The sequence below is a fragment of the Berghia stephanieae genome, chromosome 2, assembly GCF_034508935.2.
Source record: "Berghia stephanieae isolate SIO BIC M18660-M18661 chromosome 2, UCSD_Bste_1.3, whole genome shotgun sequence".
In the NCBI taxonomy this organism is placed as follows: Eukaryota; Metazoa; Mollusca; class Gastropoda; order Nudibranchia; family Aeolidiidae; genus Berghia; species Berghia stephanieae.
In genome coordinates this window covers 71,722,407-71,748,800 of record NC_088361.1, presented here as the reverse complement: position 1 = coordinate 71,748,800, position 26,394 = coordinate 71,722,407, and the positions used below count along the sequence as shown (strand labels likewise).

General features: G+C 36.0%; 2 protein-coding genes across 4 annotated transcripts; one reads left to right on the top strand and one right to left on the bottom strand.

Annotated features, from left to right (window-relative positions):
* Positions 1-831: 831 nt before the first annotated feature.
* On the bottom strand, positions 832-12,117 carry LOC144965477 (transmembrane protein 128-like). Of its 2 annotated transcripts, XR_013644025.1 has the most exons (5): positions 11,856-12,117; positions 7,574-7,724; positions 6,684-6,851; positions 6,046-6,208; positions 832-4,156 (listed from the first exon to the last, which is right to left on the bottom strand). XR_013644025.1 is itself a non-coding variant. In XM_078900856.1 (4 exons), exons 1-4 carry the CDS (start codon positions 11,965-11,967, stop codon positions 6,109-6,111), a joined length of 531 nt encoding a protein of 176 aa, XP_078756982.1. In that variant the 5' UTR covers positions 11,968-12,117; the 3' UTR covers positions 832-6,108. The 2 variants fall into 2 exon arrangements, 1 of the variants encoding a protein (XP_078756982.1); XM_078900856.1 differs by having other exon boundaries at positions 832-6,208.
* Positions 12,118-12,178: 61 nt separating this feature from the next.
* On the top strand, positions 12,179-24,093 carry LOC144965476 (uncharacterized). 2 transcript variants are annotated; one of them, XM_078900853.1, is made up of 5 exons: positions 12,179-12,510; positions 14,683-14,909; positions 17,112-17,223; positions 18,410-18,586; positions 22,043-24,093. In XM_078900853.1, exons 1-5 carry the CDS (start codon positions 12,399-12,401, stop codon positions 22,267-22,269), a joined length of 855 nt encoding a protein of 284 aa, XP_078756979.1. In that variant the 5' UTR covers positions 12,179-12,398; the 3' UTR covers positions 22,270-24,093. The 2 variants fall into 2 exon arrangements, with proteins under 2 accessions (XP_078756979.1, XP_078756981.1); XM_078900855.1 differs by having other exon boundaries at positions 12,207-12,510; positions 18,410-18,574.
* Positions 24,094-26,394: the final 2,301 nt, after the last annotated feature.

Sequence of the window (26,394 nt, the reverse complement as noted above, 5' to 3'; positions counted from 1 at the left end):
TTTCGGAGATGATATTTTTTCCCTTGTAAATCATCTCTCTGTTTTGCACTGTATTATATTTTGTTAACGTATTATTTATGATTTGTAAACATTTGAGTGTATTCCTCTTGCCTCTGAGAGGCAAAGTCATTTCAGCGCCAGTAGAAAGGAAGAAAATGGGATAGTCAAAGTTTCTAGAATTACAAACACACGAGAATAAGTAAGACAAAGGGGATGGGTTGAAATAGGGAACAGATGTAGATTCCAAGAGCACACTATCAGTGTACTTAGTTTGAGATCACCTAAAAGTCTCATCTAGACACAAATACAGGTTCCCACTAAGAGGAATACACTCAAATGTTTACACAACAATACATACATATTTATAACAAAATAAAATATGTAATTACATAGAGATGATTTACAATACAAAAAATATAATCTCCCAAAATTCTAACCATACATTTGACCGTTTCCCTCACAGTCATGGCCAGTACAAAACCAAGGAATCTCATTCCAAGACAAAGAAAGCAACTCAGAAAACAGAGGGGATAGAAGACACAGAAAGTACCTCCCTGTCCACTATAAGAGGTCAGGAACCCCACCCAATAAAAATCTATCCAGCTGTTTCCCTTCCAACACAAGACTGGCAAGGCCCAGGTGAAATCAATAAATGGCCTCATTCAGGAATGGGGACTCAAAGCTGTATGGAGACGACAAATTTAATTAGAAGAGATAGCAAGGTCTATTGGCCGTAGGAGAATTCACCGGTCTGGGAAGTTACCTAGCCCTAAATTCCACCCACGTGAGAGAGAGAGAGAGAGAGAGAGAGAGAGAGAGAAAACTAGGCACTGAAGGCTCTGTCATGTTGACCTTTTAATTCATGAATACTCATCAAGCTCACATCTTTCAACATTTATTTGCTGAACATTACGATTTAAATTCAGTTAAAAGAGAATTAAAATTCTTCTCATTTAATAATTATAGTGTTATAGTGTTGACGCGCACAATAAAAAAAATGAGTTGTGGGATATGCATGATAGTCAAATGCATGTAAATCGTCTCCAAGATAAATTTTAACATTTAAAACCTGCCAAAAGTTTTGAAAAAATGAGCTCATGGGAAAAGTTATATCTTATCCAAGCACAACGTTGGAATAAAAATATAATATATCATAAAAGATTGAGGTTCAATAGACAAATCTGGTGAAATGGATTACAAATATCTGGTCGAATAGATGCTTCATATATAATAGTTATCTACTTTGGTTAAGAAATATTTTTGTTTCAGTATAACAAATACCTTTTTTTATGTCACGAGGGGTCTTCAATCTTAAATACTAGAATTGCCACTTATTACTATTACTGAAAAATATTTCAAAGAAATTGTTTTACTTTGCATTGTAATACTGCCACATAATAATAATTACCATATTGATTACAATTACAATGAGTTTGTAAGACATCAATGAAATGTTTATCACGCTACAATCAAATTTTGAGGGGAAAAGAAACGGATATATAGCATATCTACAAAGGGGTCTAGACATTCTAAGGATACATTTTTTAAATGAACATTAGACATTTCAATATAAATAACTTGCAAATTGCTGCACAAGGTCAGAGAAGTCAGCAAACCAGAGAAATGAGTGAGTTGTCAGAGAAATGAAGAAAATGGCATGGCATAGACAAAATTTGAAGATATAATGTCAGAAGTTTGTTTACCAAATTTATACACAAGGCAGAAATATCATAATATATGTACATAAATAAATGATTTGAAATACTTCAAAACGTGGTCTGTTTCAAAATTCTTAAGGATATTGTACTATATAAAATCTCAAGACTTTTTTTATAAGCTGACATCATCACAAAATATATAGGACAACATATGGCACCCGTAAGGCACTATTACATTTTCTTTAAACATTAAGTTCATATCAGCGCCAGTAAAAAGGATGAAAATTGGATATTAAAAACATTCTAGATGTACAATTAAAAGGACTTGAGGAAAAAGTAAGATAAAGGGGAATGGTACAAATAGGGAACAGAAGTAGATTCCAAGAGCACATTATCAGTGTACTTAGTTTAAGATTACCTAAATGATTACCCAGACACCAGCACAAGATCCCACTAAGAGGAATACACTCAAATGTTTACAAATTGTATGTTAAAAAAAAATAACGGTAAATATTAGAGAGAAGATTTACAATGAAAAAATATCTGTTAAAACTATAACTATACATTCAACTGTTTCCTTTCCAGCCAAGGACTACGGCCATGATCAAGACAAAACTTAGTGATCTCATTCCAAGACAAAGATAGAAAGCAATTGGAAAACAGATACAGGGGGATAGAAGGCACAGCAAGTACCTCCCTGCCCACTATGGGAGGTCGGCACCCCACCCAGTATATATATACAGTAAAATTACTTTAAACCGAAAGAAGCTAAACCGAAAAATACCTTAAACCGCAAAGAATTTAATAAATTGTACTAGTTTCTTCATTATCTTTGTACTAATTCTTACGATGAACCGAAATACTTCTAAGCAGGACTTTCATTAAACCGAAACAACTTGAGAGCACCTTCCCTTTTTCTCTCTCTATTTTTCTTCAAAAATTCGGGAAGGTGGCCACATGTAATGATGCCCGGCGATATTAAACAAAGAGCGTAAGTATAAGATGAGGGTGATGGGTGGGGTGGGGGTGGGGGGTAGGCAAACACTTCAATCACTGCACTTGGGTTTGGCCAACACCACAATCGCACAGATTGGAAAAGGAAGACAACGGGTGACTGGCAGGCGAAAAATGAGGAAAGAGGGGGAGTTGGGGTGTAGAATCACGCAAGCGAGATGTTCTCGCTCGTGTGTTGATGCTTTGGAACTGACAAATTTTCACAACACGAGAATAAGGAGGGAGGGGGGGGGGGGGGGGGGGGGAGACAACTTACCATTGACATGCCATTTCAATTCCACTTTGTTTAAATGTGTGTGTGTGTGTGCGAGGGGGGGGGGGGGGTTCTATGTAATCAGGCCTTTGAACCTAATGGCTTTTAAACAAAAGGGGGGTGTGTAGTAGACAGCTTAGCATTGACACGCCTTTTCATTTCCATTTCACTTCACCTCTGAGTAGCTGCACGTCATTCATTATCAATTATCGCACAAGAACTTTCGATCTTATTTAAGCTTTGCATTTTACTATAAGATGTCTAAACTAAAATAAAGCACCGTGCTTACACGTTGGAGTTTAAAATCAAAATACTATGTGATGTCGATGAAAAAAAAGTTGATCAAGACGGAGATATGTAAATACACGGCATCCCGAACTCAACTCTTTCAACAATTTTGAATTGAAAACGAAAACCCCCAAAAATATTTTTAAAACACACCAAAAAAATTTTTTTAAAAATTATTGGTTACGAAGACAGCATTTATTCAACAACTCCATTTAACGGGAAACCCATGATACGATTAAATGAGCAAATTCCTTAAATAGTTACTACCCTTGAAAAACATTGCAAAACGTGAACTTGCTTTAAACCAAAATGTCTTTAAACCGAAATGGTTTAGAAGGTCCCCAAAATTTCAGTTTAAAGTAATTCTACTGTATATAAATGTTTTAACAGTGTGCCCTTTGGTAGATGAGTTATGATGTTATGAGTAGAAAAGGGTAATTTTGAAATAAATCGTAATTTACAGTGTGTTTGTTTTAAATCATGGACATTTCAGGTTTGAATAACTCAAGAACAGCTGTAACAACATCAATTTGGTTTTCAGCATATTAATCCAAATTCATTAAAGTTGTTTCCCTGATATCTTACTTGTGATCATGTTTTTGCACAATCGACTGATTTAAAGCTCCGCGTGACCATCAGCATTTTGAATGACAAACTGTAAGTGTAAGCATCTCTCCAGTTTGTCCCACATCTTTTGCAGCATGAGTAATGTGACTAAGCAAACAGCTTCTCTTATTTATGTATTCAGGTGACGCATGTCTCTCACACGGGTTCTAAACGATCTGCTCTTCACATATCACCATAAAAAAGCAAGGTGGGGTTTCATCAGGTGATCCTAGAGTTAGAGGTCAGAAAATTAGATTACCTCCGCCGATCCATTGGTTTGGGAACTGTTCATTGAAAAATTCCCACACATTTAACTCAAGTTAGGGGGAGCTCCATCCTGTTGGAAAAAAGATGTTAGGTTGAAAATAATCAAATTGAGGAACTCCGTATGATGCCAACATGCCAAATAAATTGTTGCTGTCAATGTCATACCATCAAAAAAAGAAAGGACCAACCACTCATTCCCTGGTCAGTGCATACTAGACATTGACTTTAGGTGAGTTGCGACGACACACAATAACTTAATCTAGTTTTTGTTAGCTATAATATGGAACATTGTGTTTGTGTGCATGACATGTGTACATGCCCAGATACGTCGAAGTCGAAGGTTGCTTCAAGGCAATATTTTCAGTGAGTTGTCTGTCAAGGACTTGGTGTGCAAAAGCAACTTGTGGTGGCAACGTCCTATTTTGCTTACTGAAGACACGCTTACCAGCCCAGTGACTAATCTTGTAGCCTGCCTCAATGACTGCCTTGGAGTTTAATGATTACGTCTTCCTCTTGGCAGCTCCAGTGACTGAACCTGTTGTTTTAAAGTTGTTATACCAGGCTAGAATTGTGTTCCTTGCTGGGGCTTTTTTTTGAATTGTTGCGTAAATTTCCTCCTCACATGAGCTATTGATCCAGTTTCATGCATGAAACCATAGTTGTACCATAACTTTCTCATTGTTATCAGCCACTTTACCGTTTCATTGTTTTTTTTTTTCATTAAAACTGCCGTCACCAAGGATTCCCATCATTGTGTCAAACTTCAAAATGCTATTGTAATCATCAGAACAGTGAGTGATCATGCCATACACAAAAGAATTTAACAGTGTCAAGGCAATGTTCCATGTTGATATGTTAAATGAAATAAACTTTCGAGAATCATGTCGGAAAGAGATAAAATAAATTACAATTTATGTCAAAATTACCTTTTACTACTGAAGACGTCATAGCTCAGCTATTTAAGGGCGCTCAATATTATAACCTCTTTAATATGGCAGAAATCTTACACAGCTCTCAAGTAATTCAAAATGGACAAAAAACAAAGACAGGTAACAGTTTCAACATTCTTTTACTTTCTATTTCTAGTAATTCACGCTCATCACTTTAATGAATATAAGTGACATACATAATCACTACCAGATATGTCACTTTCCTGATTTATAAGTAGTCATATTCGAAATATTTTGTTAAAATTGGTTTTGATAGTCAATGAGAATGCCTAATATTTTCAATGCCAAAGTCTGTTACACAAAACTTAAGGTAGACAGGCCTCACATAAACAATATAATAAATAATGTTGAAAGTTGAATTCACCACTATGAGAAGTATTTTAAATGAGAAACATAATACAGCAAAGAGAAATGATTTATGTGTTACATTAACATGACGAATAGTCTGCCAGGGAATGCTTAGTATGAATGATACAGAGAGGTAGTTTACATGTTTGTACATTTTCGACAATCATTTCATTTCAGATCAAAATTCAAATTTGTTTTATCACATTCACCACCAAACAAAACGTCAACACAACGTCCAACTGAACATTCCACACAATATATATTAATTTGCTAACAATGATGACATAATCTTCTTGAATTGTATTCATTTTCCTTTTGTAGTTGCACACTCCACAACTTTAAGCAGTTTATTACTCACTACTCATTTAATTAGTAGGATTCCTATTTTTATTTTGTTCACATTGTGTTTCACAATCTTTCGTTTTTTTATGTATCAGGACATATGAAACCAAATTTTGATTTCATATCGTACCAATTGCCTGCTAACTGCACATTTCATATTAGCACAGGTAACGTACTACACTGTATAAAGCAAAATACTCATTAACCCATGGATCGAGTGAGGTAATGTCTGTAAAGTATTTTACCTAAGAACACAACGCCAGCGCCAGACTTTTCTAATCATTGCCAGCTACCCAGCCACTGAAAAGCTCAATATTACCTGACTTAAAAGACAAGTCAAAAATACCATGAAACATTCAGTCGTCAATGCTCCAGTCTATCTTTATCCAAACATAGCAATAATAACAACAACACCCATAAGCAATGAACCCAGGATGACTGGTGTTAGGATGCCCCATACAGGCCATAATGCAACGGAGAGACTGAAAAGGAAATGGGAAGAAAAAAGAAGATTATCAAAATGAGAAAATTGAGCAATTGAGTGAAAAGTCCTAAATTTCAAAATTGGTCTTTGAAGGATCACCAAATCAGATTAATTTCCCATGATGTTATCTCACATTTTCCATTTATTTCCATTTAATTTTTTGGAAAGACTTATATATTGACATGACGCTTATACCGCCATTTCACCTCAGTCCCAACAATGTCGATATATTTGTCCTTTACTGTATTTTAAAGATAAAATATTGGGGTTTGTAATTGCTGACTTTAAGCAGGATTAAAGTTGGAACATTTGACACCTTAAGAATTTAATGACACTTTTAAAGAAGATCTTTGGCAGTCAACTTAAGAGGCTAAACTTAAAACTTTGGACACTGTGATCATAAAGATGGTAAAAATTGAGATTATTTTGAAGAATGGAATACTAAATGATAAAAATAGAAATATAGATCTTACCATATGCCACCAATGATGAAAGAACCCGTGGCCACAGGTACAGCCTTTGGATACATTGTCTCCCAGTTATCAGAATCAACTTTCTTCCAATAGCTTAACCATACAACAAGGAAGAATGCAACACTAACATGGCATATAAATGCAATGGTTCCAATCCAAAACCATGATCTGGGGGAATAAAAGTAAAACCAAAATCTATTACTGAGATTGTGACACTCCTCGCCAACTATGATAATTTTCTCATAAATTCGTCCTTTTGTTTCATTGCTACAATCATTTTAAGGCATAACAATAATTACTTTATGAATATCTTAATTTCTATGGAACAACCAATGCGTGTATACCCCTTAGACTTACAAAACAACTCAAAGAAACATGAAACCTATTCCATTTATAAAATGAAAATCAACATGGCATGCCTCATCAAAAGCAAGCAATCATTGCATAATTACCTATTTTCTTAATAATTATTTGTTCATCAACTGAGACAACCAAATTATAAAATCTAGTAGATTAAATAAAAGGAATAGTCGTAAGTAAAAGATTCAATGATTCTATTAATTGTGAGCCTATTTGTTCTTTGAAAAATAAGAGATGGATCCAGTCTTATTCCTCTCAATAGAGATACAGTTTGTTGACGGTTATTTGAATAAATAAAATTACATAAAATTCGGTACAGCTCTTAAATCATTTCAACGGCCATTGAAATTATATAGAAAATATAAAATTAATGTTAGTCACATCATGATTTATATATGATTATTATATTACTTGGCTGTTCCAAAAATGGTATTCCAATTAATTGCCTCAACAGTGTCATATCAATCATTATCATTATCTTTAATATTAAACAGAGAACTTTTACAAGGCATAGCCTAAAAAGGACTTACTGTTTGATTCGCATGTCATACATGACAACAGATAAAAAGTCACTAAAGTAGAAAACACAGATGGCTGCAAAAATCCATACAAAATTTTGTATAGAGTATGGTGACTTCTTGCATGGTTGTAAGTCGATCTCTGATCTCTCCCCAGAGCCACCTGAAGCAAAAACAAAATGTAGATAAAAAAATAAAATGGCCAAAGCTATAAAAACCTTGGTGGCTAACATTTCACATCAATGTTTAAGTCAATTGAATTGTGGTAGGGTATTTGAAAATTTTTTATGACGGCAAAAAAAAATATGACAACTGCTTGATATCTGCCATCTGAAATGTACTTAAGAGTAAAAATCTGACCTTATGAGGTGGGGATTGAATCATAGCTTAGACACTCAGCTCTAATGAACCACTATTAGTAGCCTTGCATCCCAACTTCAATTTAATAACAATTTTAAGGTCAACAATTTTTTGTCACAATATCCACCATGGATACAACTAAGAATATGAGTTCTATCTGTAAAATTTTTGGAGAAAAACTGACCAGTAAAAAGTGGGCAAAACTTTATAATCTCTGTTACCTCAAAAGCATTTCTCTGAAACATATATTTCCAGGTGAGAAGGACGGAAAATGAGAGGTGTTCAAATCAATGTATTTGTATCTTGTAATTTTTGGATTTCTTTGCTGATACCATATATAAACAATTAAGGGGTAAGAGTGTAATAGAAATAGTTTATGTTTCCATCACTCTGCCAATTTCGGTCATAGTTTAAGCAATTTGGTTTTGAACAAAAAATATGTCTAAAAAGCTGATGACTCTTCTTCCTAAAAAGTTTAAAGGGAAAAATCTTTTCAGAGATTATGTGTACAAGTGGCACAGTTTGTAGTAGGATTTTCAATTTCACTTTGTTAGCTTGTAAATTTAACTGCTTATCTCTGAATATGTTGAATAAGACGATTAAATTTTTTTTTGTCTTAATACCTTTTTAAAGAACATGTGCATGCTTATTGGGTGGGGATAACTTGAACAGTCATAAAGTACTGCTGGGATCTCCATATATATGTAAACTATTTGTCTTACTATCATCATGAACTAATGTACAAGAGATCTTAATGCTTACTATCTATTTGGTGTCTGTGACTCAAGAGTTGCAGGCACTGAATTTCAAAATCTGTTTTAAATTCCTCTAAAAAGCATAAACCTTTTTACTTTTTCTTGGCGCAGGTATGATTTCAAAATTAAGTTAGCCACTTTCAACTTATAATTCCAAATTTAACACCATCAAATATATTGAGATCTCTTTGCAACAAGTTTCTTTTGGGAAGGTAGATATTGTCTGAGCATCAAGATTCATAAATCAGACCTCAAAAAGAAATATTGGTGTGATGAGATAAATCCCGACCATACTTTTTTTTCTCATCAAAAGGGCAGGTGGATGCACGTGTTGGCATTTCTCAAATGCATAAGAAGAATCTAGTTTGTATGGACATGGGGAGACACTACATCCACTTAATTAGTACACACTTGTCAACAAGACCATTGCCAAAGCCTTGAAACTTTTCTATGGGCCAGAGTAAAGTGCAAAGTCGCATGAAGCAATACACCAATTACGTAGTGTTTTTATGCACCTCCGTTGACGTATCTTAACGGATCGTTTTTATGCACCTCCATTGCGCATGTATATTCCACATGATTCATCAGCGATGCTGTGTTTCTGTATTTGGACATAGCAAAAGCTATATTGTGACATCTGTGTGTCTATGTTAATAAAATTTTGTTGTAAAAATCAAAATTTAAAACCAGAAAATAGAAGTTGCATTGAAGATAAAATAATTTTCTAGAAAGACCTAATTAAATGTTATAAACAGTTAGGTGGCTCCGTAGCATAGTGGACAAGCTGTTAACGGCCAGGTACTCATTTTACACCTGAGTACGGTGAGAGAATGTGAGTAAAGAGCCTTGTCCAAGGACTCAACTATGCGCCGAGCATGAGGCTCAAACCCAGGACTTTCCGATCCGAAAGCGAGTGTCATATCACTAGACCATTATAATGTACTAGACCCATGGCCGACTAGAGCCTACTATAGTTACTTCATGACTAGACCACATAGCCGCACTACTGTAGTGTTCATTGATAGATGGATGCATGTGTGTCATAGAAATAGCCTTAGTGTGTGTGTGTGTGTGTGATAGTCAAAGTAAGTAGGTTTGATGAAGTCTTGTCACACACGCGTGATACACCTATACAAATTTCCCTGCCACCCAGACACACTAACATCTGACAAGGAGGGCTGTGAAGAACACAGCATTGCTCGAATCAGTGTACAAACGTTGGCGATTGGAATCGTATGGCAAACTGTGATCGTTTGAAATGACTCGTTTCCCCTCCGCTCGCTCAGCTCCTGATCGTCTCAAGCTCTTCTCTGTTCGTCTTACCTGCCCGCTCGATTTACCAACTCGCTCTTCCGGCATTGAGATTGGACGATTGATCGTGGCTTGGCGCTCAAACGTCGATCGGGTAAAAGCTAGCAAATAATCCAGCACTACTTAAATGTCAAAATATTGCACATTGACGATAGTGGAGGATATACGACTCCAGATTATTTCAATTTTGAATCTATTGAATACTTATGTATCATATATCTATGTATATTTGATATGAAGTGGCAATTCGGACCCGAGTCTGAATTGCCTCCCGTGGCAATTCGGACTCCTGCCACAATGCGCCTGCGCAATCACAGGAAGTGTCGGAAGTGGAAGCTGGCTCGAAAGTGAAGCGTGGTAGGGTTGGAGGAAGCTGCTCGTTCTCAGTTGTCAGTTGTCAGTCGGTAGGAGGGCGAGTGAGTGAGCAAGTCACGTTTTAGAACTCCCGAAGATGACTGCCTTCAAAAGCGGTGATCTATTATTCCCCTTTGTCTTACTTTATCTTGAGTACTTTTTAATTGTAATTCTAGAACTTTTTGCTATCCAATTTCTCCATTTTTGCTGGCGCTGATATGACCTAAATGTGTTGCAAGCTCCTTAAAAAACAAAACATAGATCTAAATATTCGTGGTCTTTGGGAGATTACAATTGTAGTCGAAATTGTTAACGTTAACAATCAATTTGCCCTCGCATAGAAAAAGGAGTGTCTTTGTGTAATGATTGGAAGATTTATTTGATTTGCCATGAGCGTGTTGCAAAAGATACATGAATGACATATCTCAACATTATATAATTTGCCATTTGCGGCCACGAAAAAGTGCAGAGAAAGGAGAATAATATGACTTCGGGCATTGAGCGTTTTATTTAAAAGGCAGTATAAGTCGGGCTTTGACAAAAGGCAGTGTCTTAATTCTTTTTTAATTAAAGAAATATGCTGTTTTATTTCTAAATATAAAAATAGAGGCGATTCTTGGCAGCAAGCCATGCAATAGAGCCCCGCCACTGGGGTAGGGGCAGAGTACTGTCTAATACTAATATTATTAGATAATACTGGACTATGTGCCTATTAATAAAATAAGCACTGGTTAAATACGGAGAGAAAATGATCAACTGGTAATGGGATTGGTGGGGGGGGGGGTAAACCACAAACGACCGAGGCGTGATCAAAGAGAAAAAGCCGGCGGCTCTTGGGTTGTGGAAATGATTGTGGGGGGAGAGGAGTGTGTGTGTGTGTGATTATTCTGTTTTTAATGAATTAGAGATACTCATGAGTGTGTGTGTGTGTGTGTGTGTGTGTGTTTTTAGGAAGACCAATACGGTTTCTATAGCTGCAAACGGAATAGAAACTAAGAGTTTCACTAATGATACTAATGATAAGTTCATCATTCGGGCGCATTGCATTGCAGTATTCCGAATCGAAGAGCCATGGAGTTATTCAGACTCGACGATGGTTAGCCACGGAGTTCTATTCAGTTTAGACTCGAGTCCGAATTGCCACGGGAAGCAATTCAGACCCGGGTCCGAATAGCCATTTCCTATTTGATATTTATAATGTATAGTCTTGTTTAATAAATACCTATGTATTATATATATACAGGTCTTCCCTGAGTGGCACCTGTATATGGAAGTTCTTCCTCTATCTAGTTAGATTGAGACTAGCTAGGAAAAGAGTAAGAGAGAGAACTTCAACTTCAAGATCCATGTCCGCATTTTGACCCCACCCTAACCAATCGATTTTACACCAATTGTGCTCTCAAATCTTTCAACGATATAGTGACAGTAAGAAGAAAAAAGAAAACTGACGACAGCAGGTGATTCTACTTATACTGACTAGTCTACATTTCAGTATCTAGTGAGTGACTACTGACCATCGCCATTGCCATTGCCATTATCATTATCTGCAGAGAATCTGTCAGCCAGCTTTTGCTGTACTCTTCTCCGGAAAAGTTCCCTGTCGTCATATCGTGAACTTGTCGCCATGATTTGTCAGTATTTAGATAAACTCAAAATAATCACTGCCCTTGAAGATGACGTTAATAATTTGAAAATATTAATTTAAGTACGAAAGTCACTTCTTGAATCTGTCAATTTAGCATAACGTCACCGGGGATAGAAACAATAACAATAAATATTTCGTTTTGTACAACTTCCGGCGAAGTCTAACTTTTACAACATAGCTACAAAGAGAAACAACCAATCAATTCAACTGTGCCAAATACAATATCAAAAGAAGAAAGATTCATTCATCCAGTCATTCTCATTATCATTTACAGAAACGGAGAGAAAATACAGAAATATAAACGTTTTAATCAGCTGTAATTAATTTACTGTATAAAAATAGATATAATAGTGATTCAATTATCCATTCAATTAATCTAACCGAGTATTTTTCTGTGTGTAAATCAGAATCAATGGCTGCTTTAGGATTCCGTGTTCACACAGACAAGGAAAATGAGACCCCAGGCCTTCTTCGGCCAATCGATAAAAATCTCCAAGGAAAATCCCTGCAAGCATTTCCAAGCAGTAAGTAAAATCCGAAGTGTCTTTTGACAGAAATTATATAATTTTGGGGAGGCCTGGCAGTGAAGGGTAAAGTAAAAGTAGGGAGTTTTATTGTCATATTACAGAGTTGGCAACACAGATTACAAAATTTGTTAAAGCAGTTTGAATTTTGTTTCTATCTTGATAGAAATGTAGTTAGGGTAGTTCAAAGTCTGAAATTTTAGACCGATTTTTACCCCAAAAGTACCATTGCAAAGTTGTGACCGAAATCGCGTGATGTTAATAAAAAATAGTTAAAACTATTAAAACAGTCAATATGGAGTTCTTATCATTACCAAAATGTTCGTCTTATCGAGGACAATGCATGCATTTACATTAATAAAGAGGAAGATAAACATTTCAAATTAACACATTATTACATAATAATATGACGCAAATGTTACATAATTAAAAGAGGTAAAAATACAATTTGCTATATCACTGTAGGATGTTTTTGTTAATAAATTTATATAAAAATAATAATAATTTAAAAAATCGAAATATAAAACCAGAAAATAGAAGTTGCGTTGAAGGTAAAATGATGTTTTAGAAAATCATTAAATGTGATGAACAGGCATGTGGCTCCGTAGCGCAGTGGACAAGCTATCAGACTCCAACTTTGAAAGTACCGGGTTCGATTCCCATTGTTGACATTTAAATTTTTTTTTTATTTACTTTGTTTTTGTTTGCTTTTTTTCTTTCTTTTTTTTTTTTTTTTCAAAAACTTTTTATCATGTTTTTAAAAAACTTCGATTTTAATTTTCTAAAATTATTTATTTATTTGAGATCAGTATTTGTGTGCCATGTTTCTTTTTACTTTTGATTTTTAAAATTATTGTTATTATTCTTTAATTTATTATCATTGTACATCGGTAATCACTAAGCAGCGTGCTAAACTACAATCTAAAACTATTTAAACCTCATGGACGGGCGCTTAAATGACCTAAATAGTGTCGAAAGCGCCGTTAAATGCCTAAAAACAAACAAACAAACCTCATGGACGTATGCAGCAACATTTTCATTAATTTACCATCACCGCAAACGGAGGTGTATAAAAACGCCACCAAGATATAAACATGTTGCGTAATGACATAATGAGTTTATTTTTACTTCTGGCAATTTAACTCATATAAATAAACGCTGTGGTTATCCCCGACACCTGTCTGGGGATGATGAAAATTCATTATCCCCAGACACCTGTCTGGGCATAACGAGTATTCGTTATCCCCAGACATATATTTGAAACTCTGCTCTTTTAAACAATTATCCACATTCCAGAATATGGAATGTTTCTAAATGCACATAGAAATAAGGAAAGTTAATAAAATATCTATTTTGGCCTACAAAAATAAAAGCAATGGATCTATTAAAGAAAGCTGGCTGCACTAACATTGAAAGCCAAATAAAAAGAAGATGGAGTTGGCTGGGTCATGTGGCCAGCATGGTAAAAGTAAAAGGGTAACTTCCCAAGATAGCCCTGTACTGGACAGCAGATGGGAAGAGAAAGCGGGGGAGACCCAAAAAGAAACCTAGCGAAGGACCATGGAAAAAGAGTTAAAGGCCTGTCCTGGAATACAGCCACTGCGAAAGGAACTAACGACAAAAAATGGAGATGTTTGGTGGATGCCCTATGTGGCCTAGACTGAAGAGGATTAAGTAAGTGTGTGACGCAAAAGGCTGGGGCTTTGGACTCGGGGCATGCTTTTTTTTTCATGATCATGTATCCCTCTGCCCCATTCAGTGGATCTGACTGGACCTGACAAATAACTGCTTTCTTCATTTTGATTGGGATATATTATCCCACCACCCTATAGTCCTGATCTCTCTGTTTATCATCTCTTCAGACCCTACAACGCAACCTTGGACTTGGAGGCTTGAAGTTTGATGCCAATGTTCTTTTGAAAGAAGTAAATCACTAGGTGGCTGAGCTTGACAGAACTTTTTTCAGGAAGGTCAAACATTAATAGGCACACCTTTGGCAAAGATCGATCATCAAGGAGACTACATAATGCGAAAAGTAGATAGAGAGTTTGGTGGTAGTTTGATTGAGTAACAGTAAAAATGGTTCAAGATGTAACAATTTTCACATTAATTTCTGAATCAACCTTGTATTACTATGACCAGATTTGGTTCTTTTTATATTTGATTTAACAGAAGGTGGTAGCAAACTAACACAGCCAACTCCTCGTAAGGCCCTGGGTAGTGTGAATAACCAACTCCATCCTGTGTCTTCATCTAATGGAATCAAAGGAAATGTCTCAGACTTTCATGGGCCTGTACAGGCTTTATTCAAGTCCAAAAAGTCCATTGGGAATGAAAATTTCCCAGCAGGTCATTTTACAAAAAAGCCAAAGGCAAAAAGCTCCCCAGTTGTATTACCTGTAAGTACGTCAAAGTCAATGACTTCTTATCAATCCTTTTAAAAATCTTGTTTCACTTGGACCTAAAATTCATTGATCTTCTTCTATTCTTCTTCTTCTTCTTCTTCTTCTTCTTCTTCTTCTTCTTCTTCTTCTTCTTCTTCTTCTTCTTCTTCTTCTTTCTTTCTTTCTCCTTCTTTCTTCCTTTTTCTTATCCACCACCACCATAATCGTCATCATATTCTTCTGCTTCTTCATCACCATCATCATAACTACTACCATCACTGCTACAGCATCATTAAACCAATAGGCACCACAAGACAATAACATCGCCATCACTACCACCTCAGCGTCTTCACAACTAACAAAACCATATCAGCATCACTATCATTACTTCATTCTCAATACTAACACAAATGCTTCACCACCAGCAACAGATCACTTCAGAATTATTACAATTACTACTGCAACAAAATCAAATCCACCATCATCTTTGCTTCATCAGCATTGTCACAACCACTACATTAGGATCACTTCTCAGCATCACCATCAAAACTGCCGTCACAATATCATAATCCTTGTACCACTGCAGAATCATCATCACTAGGTTATCACTAGCACTTCCCACCATAACATCACTTCTACCATTACAGCAACAACTTTACAAGCTTAACAATTAACAGTATTTTGTTGACCACGCCAGTACATCATTATCACTCTATACCAATATCATCATGTCATCATCGTCACTGTTTTAATACTACCACTAATTCCAAGTTAACAAGTTAGGCCAATGAATCATAAAATTTGATGGTAACATACCAAAACATCACAATTAACACCTACAGCAGTGATGCAAAAACTCTGGTCTGGAGCAAAAAAATTCCGGGCTCCGGGCAACTTCCGTCAAATTCCAGTGAGGTCAATTTGTTCCAAGGATACCCCCCCCCCCCCCCCCCCCCTCCAACCACCACATCATCATCACTGCCACTATTATTACAACCATCATCACTACCACTACTACTGCAACCACCACCACCACATCATCATAACTACTGCTACTACTACTACTACTACAACCACCACTACAACATCATCATCATCACTGCCACCACTACTACAACCACCACCACCACCACATCATCACTACCACTACTACTACAACCACCACCACCACCACCACAACATATCATTACCACTACTATTACTACAACCACCACCACATCATTATCATCACGACCACAACTACTACTACAACCACCACCACATCATCACTACCATTTGAACTACAACCACCATCACCACCACATCAACATCATTACCACCACTACTACAACCACCACCACATCATTATCATCACGACCACAACTACTAATACCACTATACCAACAGCATCGTTATGTCTAATGTTACCACTTCGTCATCTTAACTAACATCACTACCACTTCATCTTAACTAACATCACTACCACCTCAGCATCTTATCTATCATAATTCCCCCCTGAGCCATCATTGCCATTGTACACTTTCATTACTTTTATCAACACAGCAGATCATCACGTTCACCAACATTACCACTACTTTACACAATCATCATTACCGCCTGATCATCATTTTCAACACTTGACTGATATCACAAAAAAAAAAAAAAAATGAAGAAAAGCTTGAGCTTTTATATAGCATAATATTCCCTAAACATGCTCAAAGCGCTTTACAAATTATGCTATACTATAAAAGCTGTTGTGTGTTGTTTTTTTTATTTTTGTTGTTTTTTTTGGTTACCTGTGACAGGTCTTAGCAGTGTTTTATTCATTATGTTTCACAAGTGATACCATTAATTATTTTCAGCTAATATATTTTTTAGAAGAAAAAGAGTGTTGCTAAAAGTGACATTTATTTATTTTGACATATGAGGTTTTGTCATGCTTTTGACATTGGCAAAAAACAAAAACCCAAATAATTTCCGATAAATGAGACCTTAATTGTGTCTCACTGTCATTACCAGGTGGCAGGTTTTAGTCAGTAATTGTATAAGTTGTTGAAGTGGGTTGGGAGAGGGGTTTACTTTGGTTTTTCTTCATTCCCATGGCCATCAATTATTGACTTTGATATAGGGAAACAGAGCAGACCAATTATTATTTTCTTTTTCACCATTTACACTCTTTTGTACTGACTTTTGATCATAACCTGAATAATTAATCAATCCTTTTGAATATTTTCATAGACAGGACTAAAAAAATCATCATCTCATGTGCGTTGTAATAAAACAAGAACTCCCAAGAGTAAACCAAAGTCATCAGTGGAACCCATTCCTATAATACCAGATGATGTTGAGTGTAAGTTCATAGATATTTGTTTTTTTCATTATTGTTTTCTTCTATAGAACTTAACGGAAAAATCGTTCGTATCAATGTTTTTGTCTCAAGGAAATCGAAATGGCGGTGGCTATGTTTACTTCCGACACAAAATTGCACCGCTAATTTCATCTTATTTCGCGATTTGTTGATTGAAGACCTATCCTTCGCTTAATATTATATAAAGCGTTGTATGATGATTTAGAATTACAAAGAGGCATCAAAAATAATAAACCATCCTCTTGATGGAGTGGAAAGAATTCATGGAAAAGCAATAGAAAGGAAAGCATTCTCAATTACCAACAATTAAAAAACATATTTTATACCATGAATTTAGTATTTTACCATCTGGGAGAAGGTTTTGTCAGATTAAATGTAGAACTAACAAGTATAAATCAACGTTCGTTCCATCACCAATAAAAATGTTGAATATTTCATATGGTACAGCAAAACCAAGGATTGATGCGTTGACTGATTGACTGATTAATTTATTTAATGTTAGATTAAGTGACCAATTGATAATGATGATAATATTTGGTGTTGAATTGCCAAAAATGTAACGAATTGAAAATGAAATGAATATGTTTATGTTGTGTATATCGCACGCGTGAAAGAAAGAGAGGAGGAGAGAGAGAGAGAGAATAAGTAGGAGTGAAGTATCTGTTCAATGTTATAGTTATCATATAACGTTATAACAAGTGTAACTAAATGACAAATTGCCATATTTATGGACAATAAAGATCTATTATTATTATTATTATTATTATTATTATTATTATTATTATTATTATTATTATTATAGCAATTCCTGTGATTAAATTCCCCCCCCCCCCTTTTTTTTTTTTTCTTTTAATGGCTTATTTAGGTCTCTTGATGTTCATTTAATAGTAAAGGTTGAATGGGGAAATCCTTGGTTTTTTAAAAGAGCCCTATGCTTTATTTTTTTTTTTTTTTTTTTTTTTCTTCTCTTGTTTCAATATTTGTTCTAGCTGCATACATTAGTGGTTGTGATACTTCTGCTAAAGGCAATTGAAATTCTGTGGCCCAGATGATGTACTTGCATTGACCAATTTGCAAAAGTATTGTTTTCATGAATGAGAGGGCAGGGGGTGCATTTTATTCAATGTGCTATAATTGTTTCTTATCTTTCTTTCATTCTTCATTTCAGATGATTCGGATACAATTTTCCCACATAGTGACCGCTTGAGTTGCTATGTTGACAAATTGTTGATGTGGAGACCACCATGTTTCTTTGGTTCTGCCCCAGACTCTGATTCAGACATTGAAGAAGAGAATTTGGATGACATTATTGAGATGGACCCACCACCTCTAGGTCTGTATGGGGGTAAGTTATGGGTGAACTAGTCCATTGTTAAGTAATGTATGGCCACATTGACAAACAAAAATTCATAGTTTTAGTCTGTGATAAATGAATAGAATGCAGGATGACCCATAAGTCAAAACATGTTCTTATCGACTTTACCACATGGCACTACTGGGTGAGTTGTTTTCATTCGTCAACACAACACAATGGCAGAAAAATTGGATGAGAAACTCAATGGAACTATAGAAAACGTCTAAAAAGTATTAGTAAAATAATTAAACCACAGAACTTTTAGAACACAGTATAGAGGAGTTATACCTCTACAACTTTACAAGCTTTTATGTTTCTGCCTCTGTGTGTGTGTAGGGTTGTGTGGAGGTGTGCCTGTGAGTGAGAGAGAGTGTGTTTGGGTTTTCGAAACTTATGAAACGTCATCTTCATTAGATATTTATATCATTTATCATTTTGATGTTTATATATTTTTATTTTGTTAATATATTCTGACATGGCGGTTTTTTTTGCCCCAAAAAAAATCCCAAATTTTGCAAGCTGAAAACAGCAAAATTTGCAAAAAGATGCGATTAATTTTCCTAAAAATCCATATTTCGTTCATGAAAGAGAAAGGTTTTTGTTTGTTTTTAAGGGTTTCACGGCGCTTGCAACAAATGTAAGGTCATAGCAGCGCCAGTAAAAAGGAATAAAATGGGATCTAGTAAAAAGTTATAGAATTACAATTAAAGTACCCAAGAAAAAGGAAGAACACGCTATCAGTGTACTTATTTTGAGATTATCTGTTTCATCCTGACACAAGCACAGGTCCCCCAGTGATGATAATGAAAATTTGTCAAAAAGGAGGAGAATCTACCGGCCCATCAGTCAAACCCAAATCTAATGCAAATATAACATAGCTATTCATAGTTATTTAATATATTATTATTATTAGTCCTAAAGCACTTCTGATCATTAGACACATCCTGGCCTTTTGCATTTTAGAGGTCTATAATGTCGCCCACTATATCAAGTGATTATGATAAACTTTTGGCCAAAAGACCAGGAGGTATTTGTTTTTACATAACAAACCCGGTTAGTGTCTGTATTATTGCAACCTTGTGATGATGCAGCTTATAAATAAGAATCTTTGATTAATTGCAAAACATATTCCATATGTGCGTTGTTATCATATCTGACCCCACATTTTTTAGCACAGCTTGCGGTCGCAAAATTAGAGAAAATTTTCTGATTTGCATTGCAACCGCAAAATCTGCACATTATCCAAATTCTTTGATTCTTTTTTTTTTTAATTCGGATATGACCTTTTATTTAAATTGAATAAAAGGTCATATCCAAATTTTTTACTTCTTTATTATAGCAATTTCATTGACAGCAATTTTTTATTGTAATTTTGTTTTCCCAATTTTGTGCCTATTTTCAAATCAGCATATTTTCTGGCATAATTTGAGTTAAATAAATGATATGAAATTGAATGTAAGCTTCAATTTTATTACAAGAACAGATCAAATGACCGTTTCGGGTTTCCCCTTTATCAACAAAACAGGATGAATGAAACACTACAGATGAATGAGATGTGGTAGTGGCGTTGTTAAGATGATTACAAAACAGGATGAATGAAACACTACAGATGAATGAGATGCAGTAGTGGCGTTGTTGCGATGAATCTCATTCATCTGTAGTGTTTCATTCATCCTGTTTTGTTTATAAAGGGGCAATCCGAAACGTTCATTTGATCTGTTCTTGTAATAAAATTGAAGCTTACATTCAATTTCATATTATTTATTTCTCCGAGCTTCGAGCAGCAACATTTACATAATTTGAGTTTGAAATTGCGTAATTCCGCTGGGATATTTTATTACATGGGTTGCATCTACATGTAGTTAATTGTTAGGTGTGATACAACATATTTAGAAACCTGCATAATTTACTTATTTTCCACGCAAAATTTTGAAATATTTGTTTTAAAAAAACTGTGGGGTCAGTCATATTGATATTGGCACTGGATTTTCTTGATTTATTCTTAGTTGGTAAATGGCATTTGAGCACTGTTTACGATCAAAACAATGACAATACACATTGGAGAGAGACAGTGTAACTGGTAAACCCTTAGTAAACAAGTAAAAATACACATTCTAACGTTATTGGGATGTGTCTTCTCTCAGTCACTTGTCCAGAATCCCATTGTTATGTATTCAAGGGTCTCACCACGCCCCTTTATCCGCCATCTTGAAAACCCCGGAATAATGACACCCCTGGATAACTGGTCCCGGGCGATGTCGTTATCCATGGGTTGCAGTTGCACTGTATATGAAAGTGATTTCATATTAAAGTCCATAGCATAAGATGAAAACTGACATATTGTACAATTTCTCACACAGACTCATTTGTCTCTGTAGTGTGTTTTATTAAATACTATTTATTATTCATTTCCATACCAAATACTTCACATGCTGTTTGAGAAAGGTGCCTTTTAATAAGTAATGTACATGTGGCTGCTCAAAGAAATAAGTAACAATATGAAATTGAATGTAAGCTTTAATTTCATATACAAAAACAGATAATGTGGATGTTTCGTGTTTCCCCTTGTCAACAAAACATGTTGAATGAAATACTACAAACAAAGAGATATGCGAGAATGGCTTTGTTAAGGTGAATGTGTAAACATTAAACGTCAACATTATCTGTTTTCGTTTAATAAATTCAAGCTTTCATTCAATTCCACATTGTTATTTTTTTTCTTTTTATAAGTAACTGACTAGAAGCTTACAAAATAAAGTATGACAGATACACTCTTTTAGGCTACGCTTATTTAACACTTCCGATTTCATCAAGACAGCAGTAATAGCTATGGAACCCATACAAGTGCTCTCTTGGTACAATAGATAATTCCATATGACATTGAGCTCTAATCTGTGAGGAGTTAATCATACAGTCACGTCCCCATAATCCGACACCTCCATTCCCAGCATTTTGTCTGGATTGTGGAATCAATAGCTAAAGTGACGTGCACTTTTGACCTCAGACTTTGGTGAATTAAAGTAAAACAACTATAGGATCATACCGCTTTCATTGTTGGCCACTGTGCGGTTTGTTGGAATTGGTTTTATTTACTTTTAATTAAACATTTTTCACTCAATGTATGAAACAGTTTTACACAACTTGACTACTGATGGTAATTCAGAGGCAGCGAAATCAAACACCCATCAGAGGCTTACCTTTACCTTAATTGAAAACAGTAGACTTTGTATGCTCAATGACATCGTCTCTGCTTATGTATTAGAGTAATATCCTAATTTTATTCACTTTTCAACTTATTAACCATATTATGTCCAAACCAAAATAGATAATTTAGTTTCTTGAATTTTTTCCTTTAACCACATCAAATTTACACATGTTCACACACCAGTGGATTTATTCATTTCATTTCTTTGTTTTTTGGGGCGGGGTTCTCCCATTTCTTTATAGATGATGATCAAGATTTACCTGAAGACTTGTCTGAACTGCTTGTAGACCTTCCATCTCCTTCACCATCACAAATTTGCAGCAAATCATCGCCAACCCGCAACATGTCACCTGACCTCATGCCTTTGAATGATCAGTCATTGGATTCATCTCTTCACTTAGGTCAACTTCATTTTGAAACATTAACAAATGAGCCAGTCTTGGAATCTGAATCTGTTACATGTTTTTGATTAGTTAAACACAATAATGATGAGTAAATCGTAAATGTGCTTATGTTATGTTTTTAGATTTGAAATTCTAAAAACACAGATACGAGGGCTCTTTCATAATTAACCGAAAAATGCCTGTAAAATCCGCGTTTTTTATGCTATCAACAAAATTCTTGCACGTGTTCATACCTTGACTCATCCTTCATTTCTCTACGTAACAGCCAAGTCTGTCGACACACTTCTGCCAACGCCTCACCATGGAATAGATACCCTCTCGGAAGAAATTTCCGTCAAGGTTTTGTAGCCATTTCCGCACATGGTCAACAAGCTCTTCATCGACATCAAAGCGCTTTCCTGCCAGCTCACTTTTCAGTGGCCCAAAGAGGTGATAATCAGATGGTGCGAGGTCTCGACTGTGTGGTGGGTGTGGCAAAATCTCCCATCCATATTTCTCTAGCCAACCTTGCGTCACTCGTGCTGTGTGGGGTGTAGCGTTGTCGTGTTGCAAAATGACCCCGTTGGTCAACTGCCCTGGGCGCTTTCTGCGAATGTCAAGCTTGTCAAGAGTTTGGCAGTACCTTGCAGCATTGATTGTTTCTCCAGGTTGTAAGGTTTCGAACAGAATAACACCACAACTGTCCCAGAAAACAGTTCCCATTATTTTCTTTGCTGACCGCATGACTTTGAATTTCTTCGCGACAGGTGAGGATGGATGTTTCCATGTCATCGAATCTTGCTTTGTTTCTGGGGTGCAATGGTGCAACCAAGTCTCATCACCGGTGACTATGCTGTCAAGAAAAGTCACATCGTACCCTAGAAAGTCTCCGCCGGCGTTGGCAGTATGCCCGTGAACCCTGCGTGAGCTCTTGCTTCTTCTCAAAAGTTCCCTGCAGATGTCCAATCTTTATGATTGTCTGTCAATTGCTTAGGAACCCATCTTGCGCTGACTTTTCTGCAGCCAAGTTCATCAAATACAATTCTATGGGCAGAAGTTTCCGAAATTTCAAGACTGCTTGCGATTTCATGAAGTTTCAACCTCCTGTCTTGACGAATAAGCTCATCAACTCGCTTCACATTGTCTTCTGACGTCGCAGTTATCGAACGCCCTCTCCCTTCCCTGTCTGTCAAGTCGGAATGGCCGGCTTCAAACAAATTACACCAGTGATAGACTTGTGTACGGCTTATAACATGCTCACCATATACACTCTGAAGTTCTTTATGAATTTCGGTAGGATTCAGACTTTTGGCGTTCAAAAAACGTATGACAGCTCTGATTTCCTCCTTTGACCAAGTTTCAAGGTGGGCCGCCATCTTTAAAATCGTCTAGAAATTCATTGTGCAAAATGATGCACTTCATAATTTCTGGGAATATCCGTAAGGAAATAAGGAATACCATGTCGTTTACAGAATTAAAAAATCTCCACTGGTTGCTGAGCAATGGGCATTTTTCTGTTATTTCTGAAAGAGCCCTCGTCAGAGTGATTCCAAGTTCATATTTTTTGTTATCCATAAGGAAAAAATCATCTAGTATTTAAAAAATAGAACAGTATCTCTTTCCTTTGACTGTTTTTCAGCAAAAATCCAATTTCAATTTTTAAAGTTTTAAATAGTTTGTCTCTTGCTTATCAAATTTTGTTTATTTGGAAATAGCTAACCCAACATAAAATGTCCTTTTAATGGCAGTTGAAGGAAGAAGCTAACCCTACTTGAGATGGCAATTTTTTGGCAGTCAAAGTTTTTATTATTTTACATTTTATGGTATGTATATATGTGTAAATATTAATTTTGTTTGATGTAATACTTTTTGCATTTTTTGTTTGAACAAATAAATATTTTTGAGAGACATCAATTGTTTTGATATGTTATCTTTTAAGATTTTTCTTTTTGGCAGAGTGAGAACCACTCAAATGGATCTATCTGTTCGTGATTGTAGTGTGCGGACTTCTTTTCACGGCCTCATGGATCTGGGGAATCTTTATTGGCTACTCATTGCTAGGTCTGCTGTCCCCTACTGGTCCTGGGTGGGGTTCCTGACCTCCCATATCTGTTTTACAGCAAGCTTTCTGTCTTTGTGCGGCTATGTGGTCTTGTGGTATGCCACTCGCTTCCGGATCGGAAGGTCCTGGGTTTGAGCCTCGCACTCGTAGCATAGTTGAGTCCTTGGGGAAAAAAAGGCTCTTTACTCACATTCTCTCACCGTACTCAGGTGTAAAATGAGTACCTGGCTATTAACAGCGTTGTCTTTGTCCGAAAAATTGTAATATCGCCTAACAGGCGTCATGTCCCGTCCTACATGTTAAATGTTGCTGTTGACCAGGGACCCCTTCTAAAGCGCTTTGAGCACATTTAGTGGATATTGCTATATAAAGCTCAAATTAAAAAAAATAATTTTGTCTTGGAATGAGATTACTTGGTTTTGTCCTGACCCTGGTCGGATTCCTGGCTGGGAGGGAAACAGTCAAATGCATAGTTATTGTTTTGGGAGATGATGTTTTTTTCCTTGTAAATCCCTGTTATGTATTATTATATTTGTTATTTTGAATGTATAATGTAAACATTTGAGTGTATTATGTATTCCTCTTTGTTGGGTCTTGTGCTTGTGTCCGATCAGGACTTATAGGTGGTCTCAAACTAAGTACATTGATGGTTATGATCTTGGAATATACATCTGATCACTATTACTATTTGTCCCCAGTTCCCCTTTGTCTTACTTTCTCTTGGGTGCTTAAATTGTAATTCTGTAACTTTTTACTATCCCATTTTCTTCCTTTTTACTGGCGCTGATATAACCTAAATGTGTTGCAAGCGCCGTAAACCCTTAAAAACAAACAAACAATCCCCTACTGGTCTGGTCTCTTTCATATGTCATTTATGAGAGTGAGACTGGAGTAATTTTTGAGAAAGAAACAATGGGATTGGTGTATACAGTGGAACCCATGTATAACAACACCCAGTTATATTATAACTTATAATATGGATTGAAAAAATCTCAATTTTTTTCTCCCTGTTTGGCCTTTAGTAAAATTTACTGGCTGTAGCAGGGATTTTTAAAGAGCCTAATATAATCAGTTATAACAGTAACAGGGGCATGGAACCCACTCTATATCTTCAAACACAATGCATTAGCCCACATTAGACTCAGATAAAGGCAACAGAGAGCCTGGTGTGTGAATACTCTTTGTTTATGTATGTTACTACTAAACTACATTTTCTTATAATATGGACCTTGTTGCTGGCAGAGAATGCATAGCACAAAACACACACACACAATGGTCAGCTTGAAGAAAGTATGTGTGTGAGATAGAGATGGTACCAACTATCCTGGAATTTCCGGATTTGTCCCTGAAATTTTAGAAAAATAAATGTCTTTCCCGGAAAATACATACATTCGAACATGGAAATCTTGAACAAGTCGGGACCGGGCCTATTTGTTCAAGTTTTCCATGTTGAGTATTTTACATAGGATATGAGGGGGGTAAATGTGGGTGATCTTGATAAAAGTCATAATGATAACTCCTTAATTGTGAACTTTGATAGTGAGACAATTCAATTTCATTTTCTCGGCCATCCTTTTCAGAATTATGAAGAGTTTTCACTGGTGTTGCGTTTAGTGCGTCTTGTCTTGTTCAATTACAGAAATGGAATGACAATTCCCACTGTGTGTGCTTGATAAAATTCCAGCATATCGCATTGTGGATTACACACTCAGCATGAGTCGTCATTACCAATGAATCTGGTACGTAAAATCACTACTTTCACTATCATTCCTCACTTAAACGCTCTTCCCTCTTACCCAAAGCAGGCTAAAGAGAGAGGGAGGGCATTGCTCTCATCTCACCTTCCCCACCCAGAATTGTTTGTATCATTTTAATATTTAACATTTACTGCCTTAGGCAATCACTGCCTTGTTAGTCTCCTGTCCCAACAATACTGGTCATTTTTGCGATGGTACTGGCACCTCAGATTATGTACCATAATGTGAGGTAATGATGGATAAGACGCTGGTCAAACATGCTTCGCAATTCCCCTTCAGTTCAGCATGCACACACATAATATATAAGCCACGCACACGTAACACATTAACTGACACATAGTGCTACTGGGAGAGTGATAGCATCTTTCGTTTCCGTTCAATTGTGGAAAAAA

Bases quoted from the DNA above. Each gene is read 5' to 3' on its own strand.
- LOC144965477 (XM_078900856.1), bottom strand. From the start codon at position 11,967: ATGGCGACAAGTTCACGATATGACGACAGGGAACTTTTCCGGAGAAGA. The intron at 7,725-11,855 runs GTCAGTAGTCAC...TTTTTGCTTCAG, and splicing joins TGGCAATGGCAATGGCGATG to GTGGCTCTGGGGAGAGATCA. The intron at 6,852-7,573 runs GTAAGTCCTTTT...TTATTCCCCCAG, and splicing joins TATGACATGCGAATCAAACA to ATCATGGTTTTGGATTGGAA.
- LOC144965476 (XM_078900853.1), top strand. From the start codon at position 12,399: ATGGCTGCTTTAGGATTCCGTGTTCACACAGACAAGGAAAATGAGACC. The intron at 14,910-17,111 runs GTAAGTACGTCA...ATATTTTCATAG, and splicing joins GCTCCCCAGTTGTATTACCT to ACAGGACTAAAAAAATCATC. The intron at 18,587-22,042 runs GTAAGTTATGGG...ATTTCTTTATAG, and splicing joins ACCTCTAGGTCTGTATGGGG to ATGATGATCAAGATTTACCT.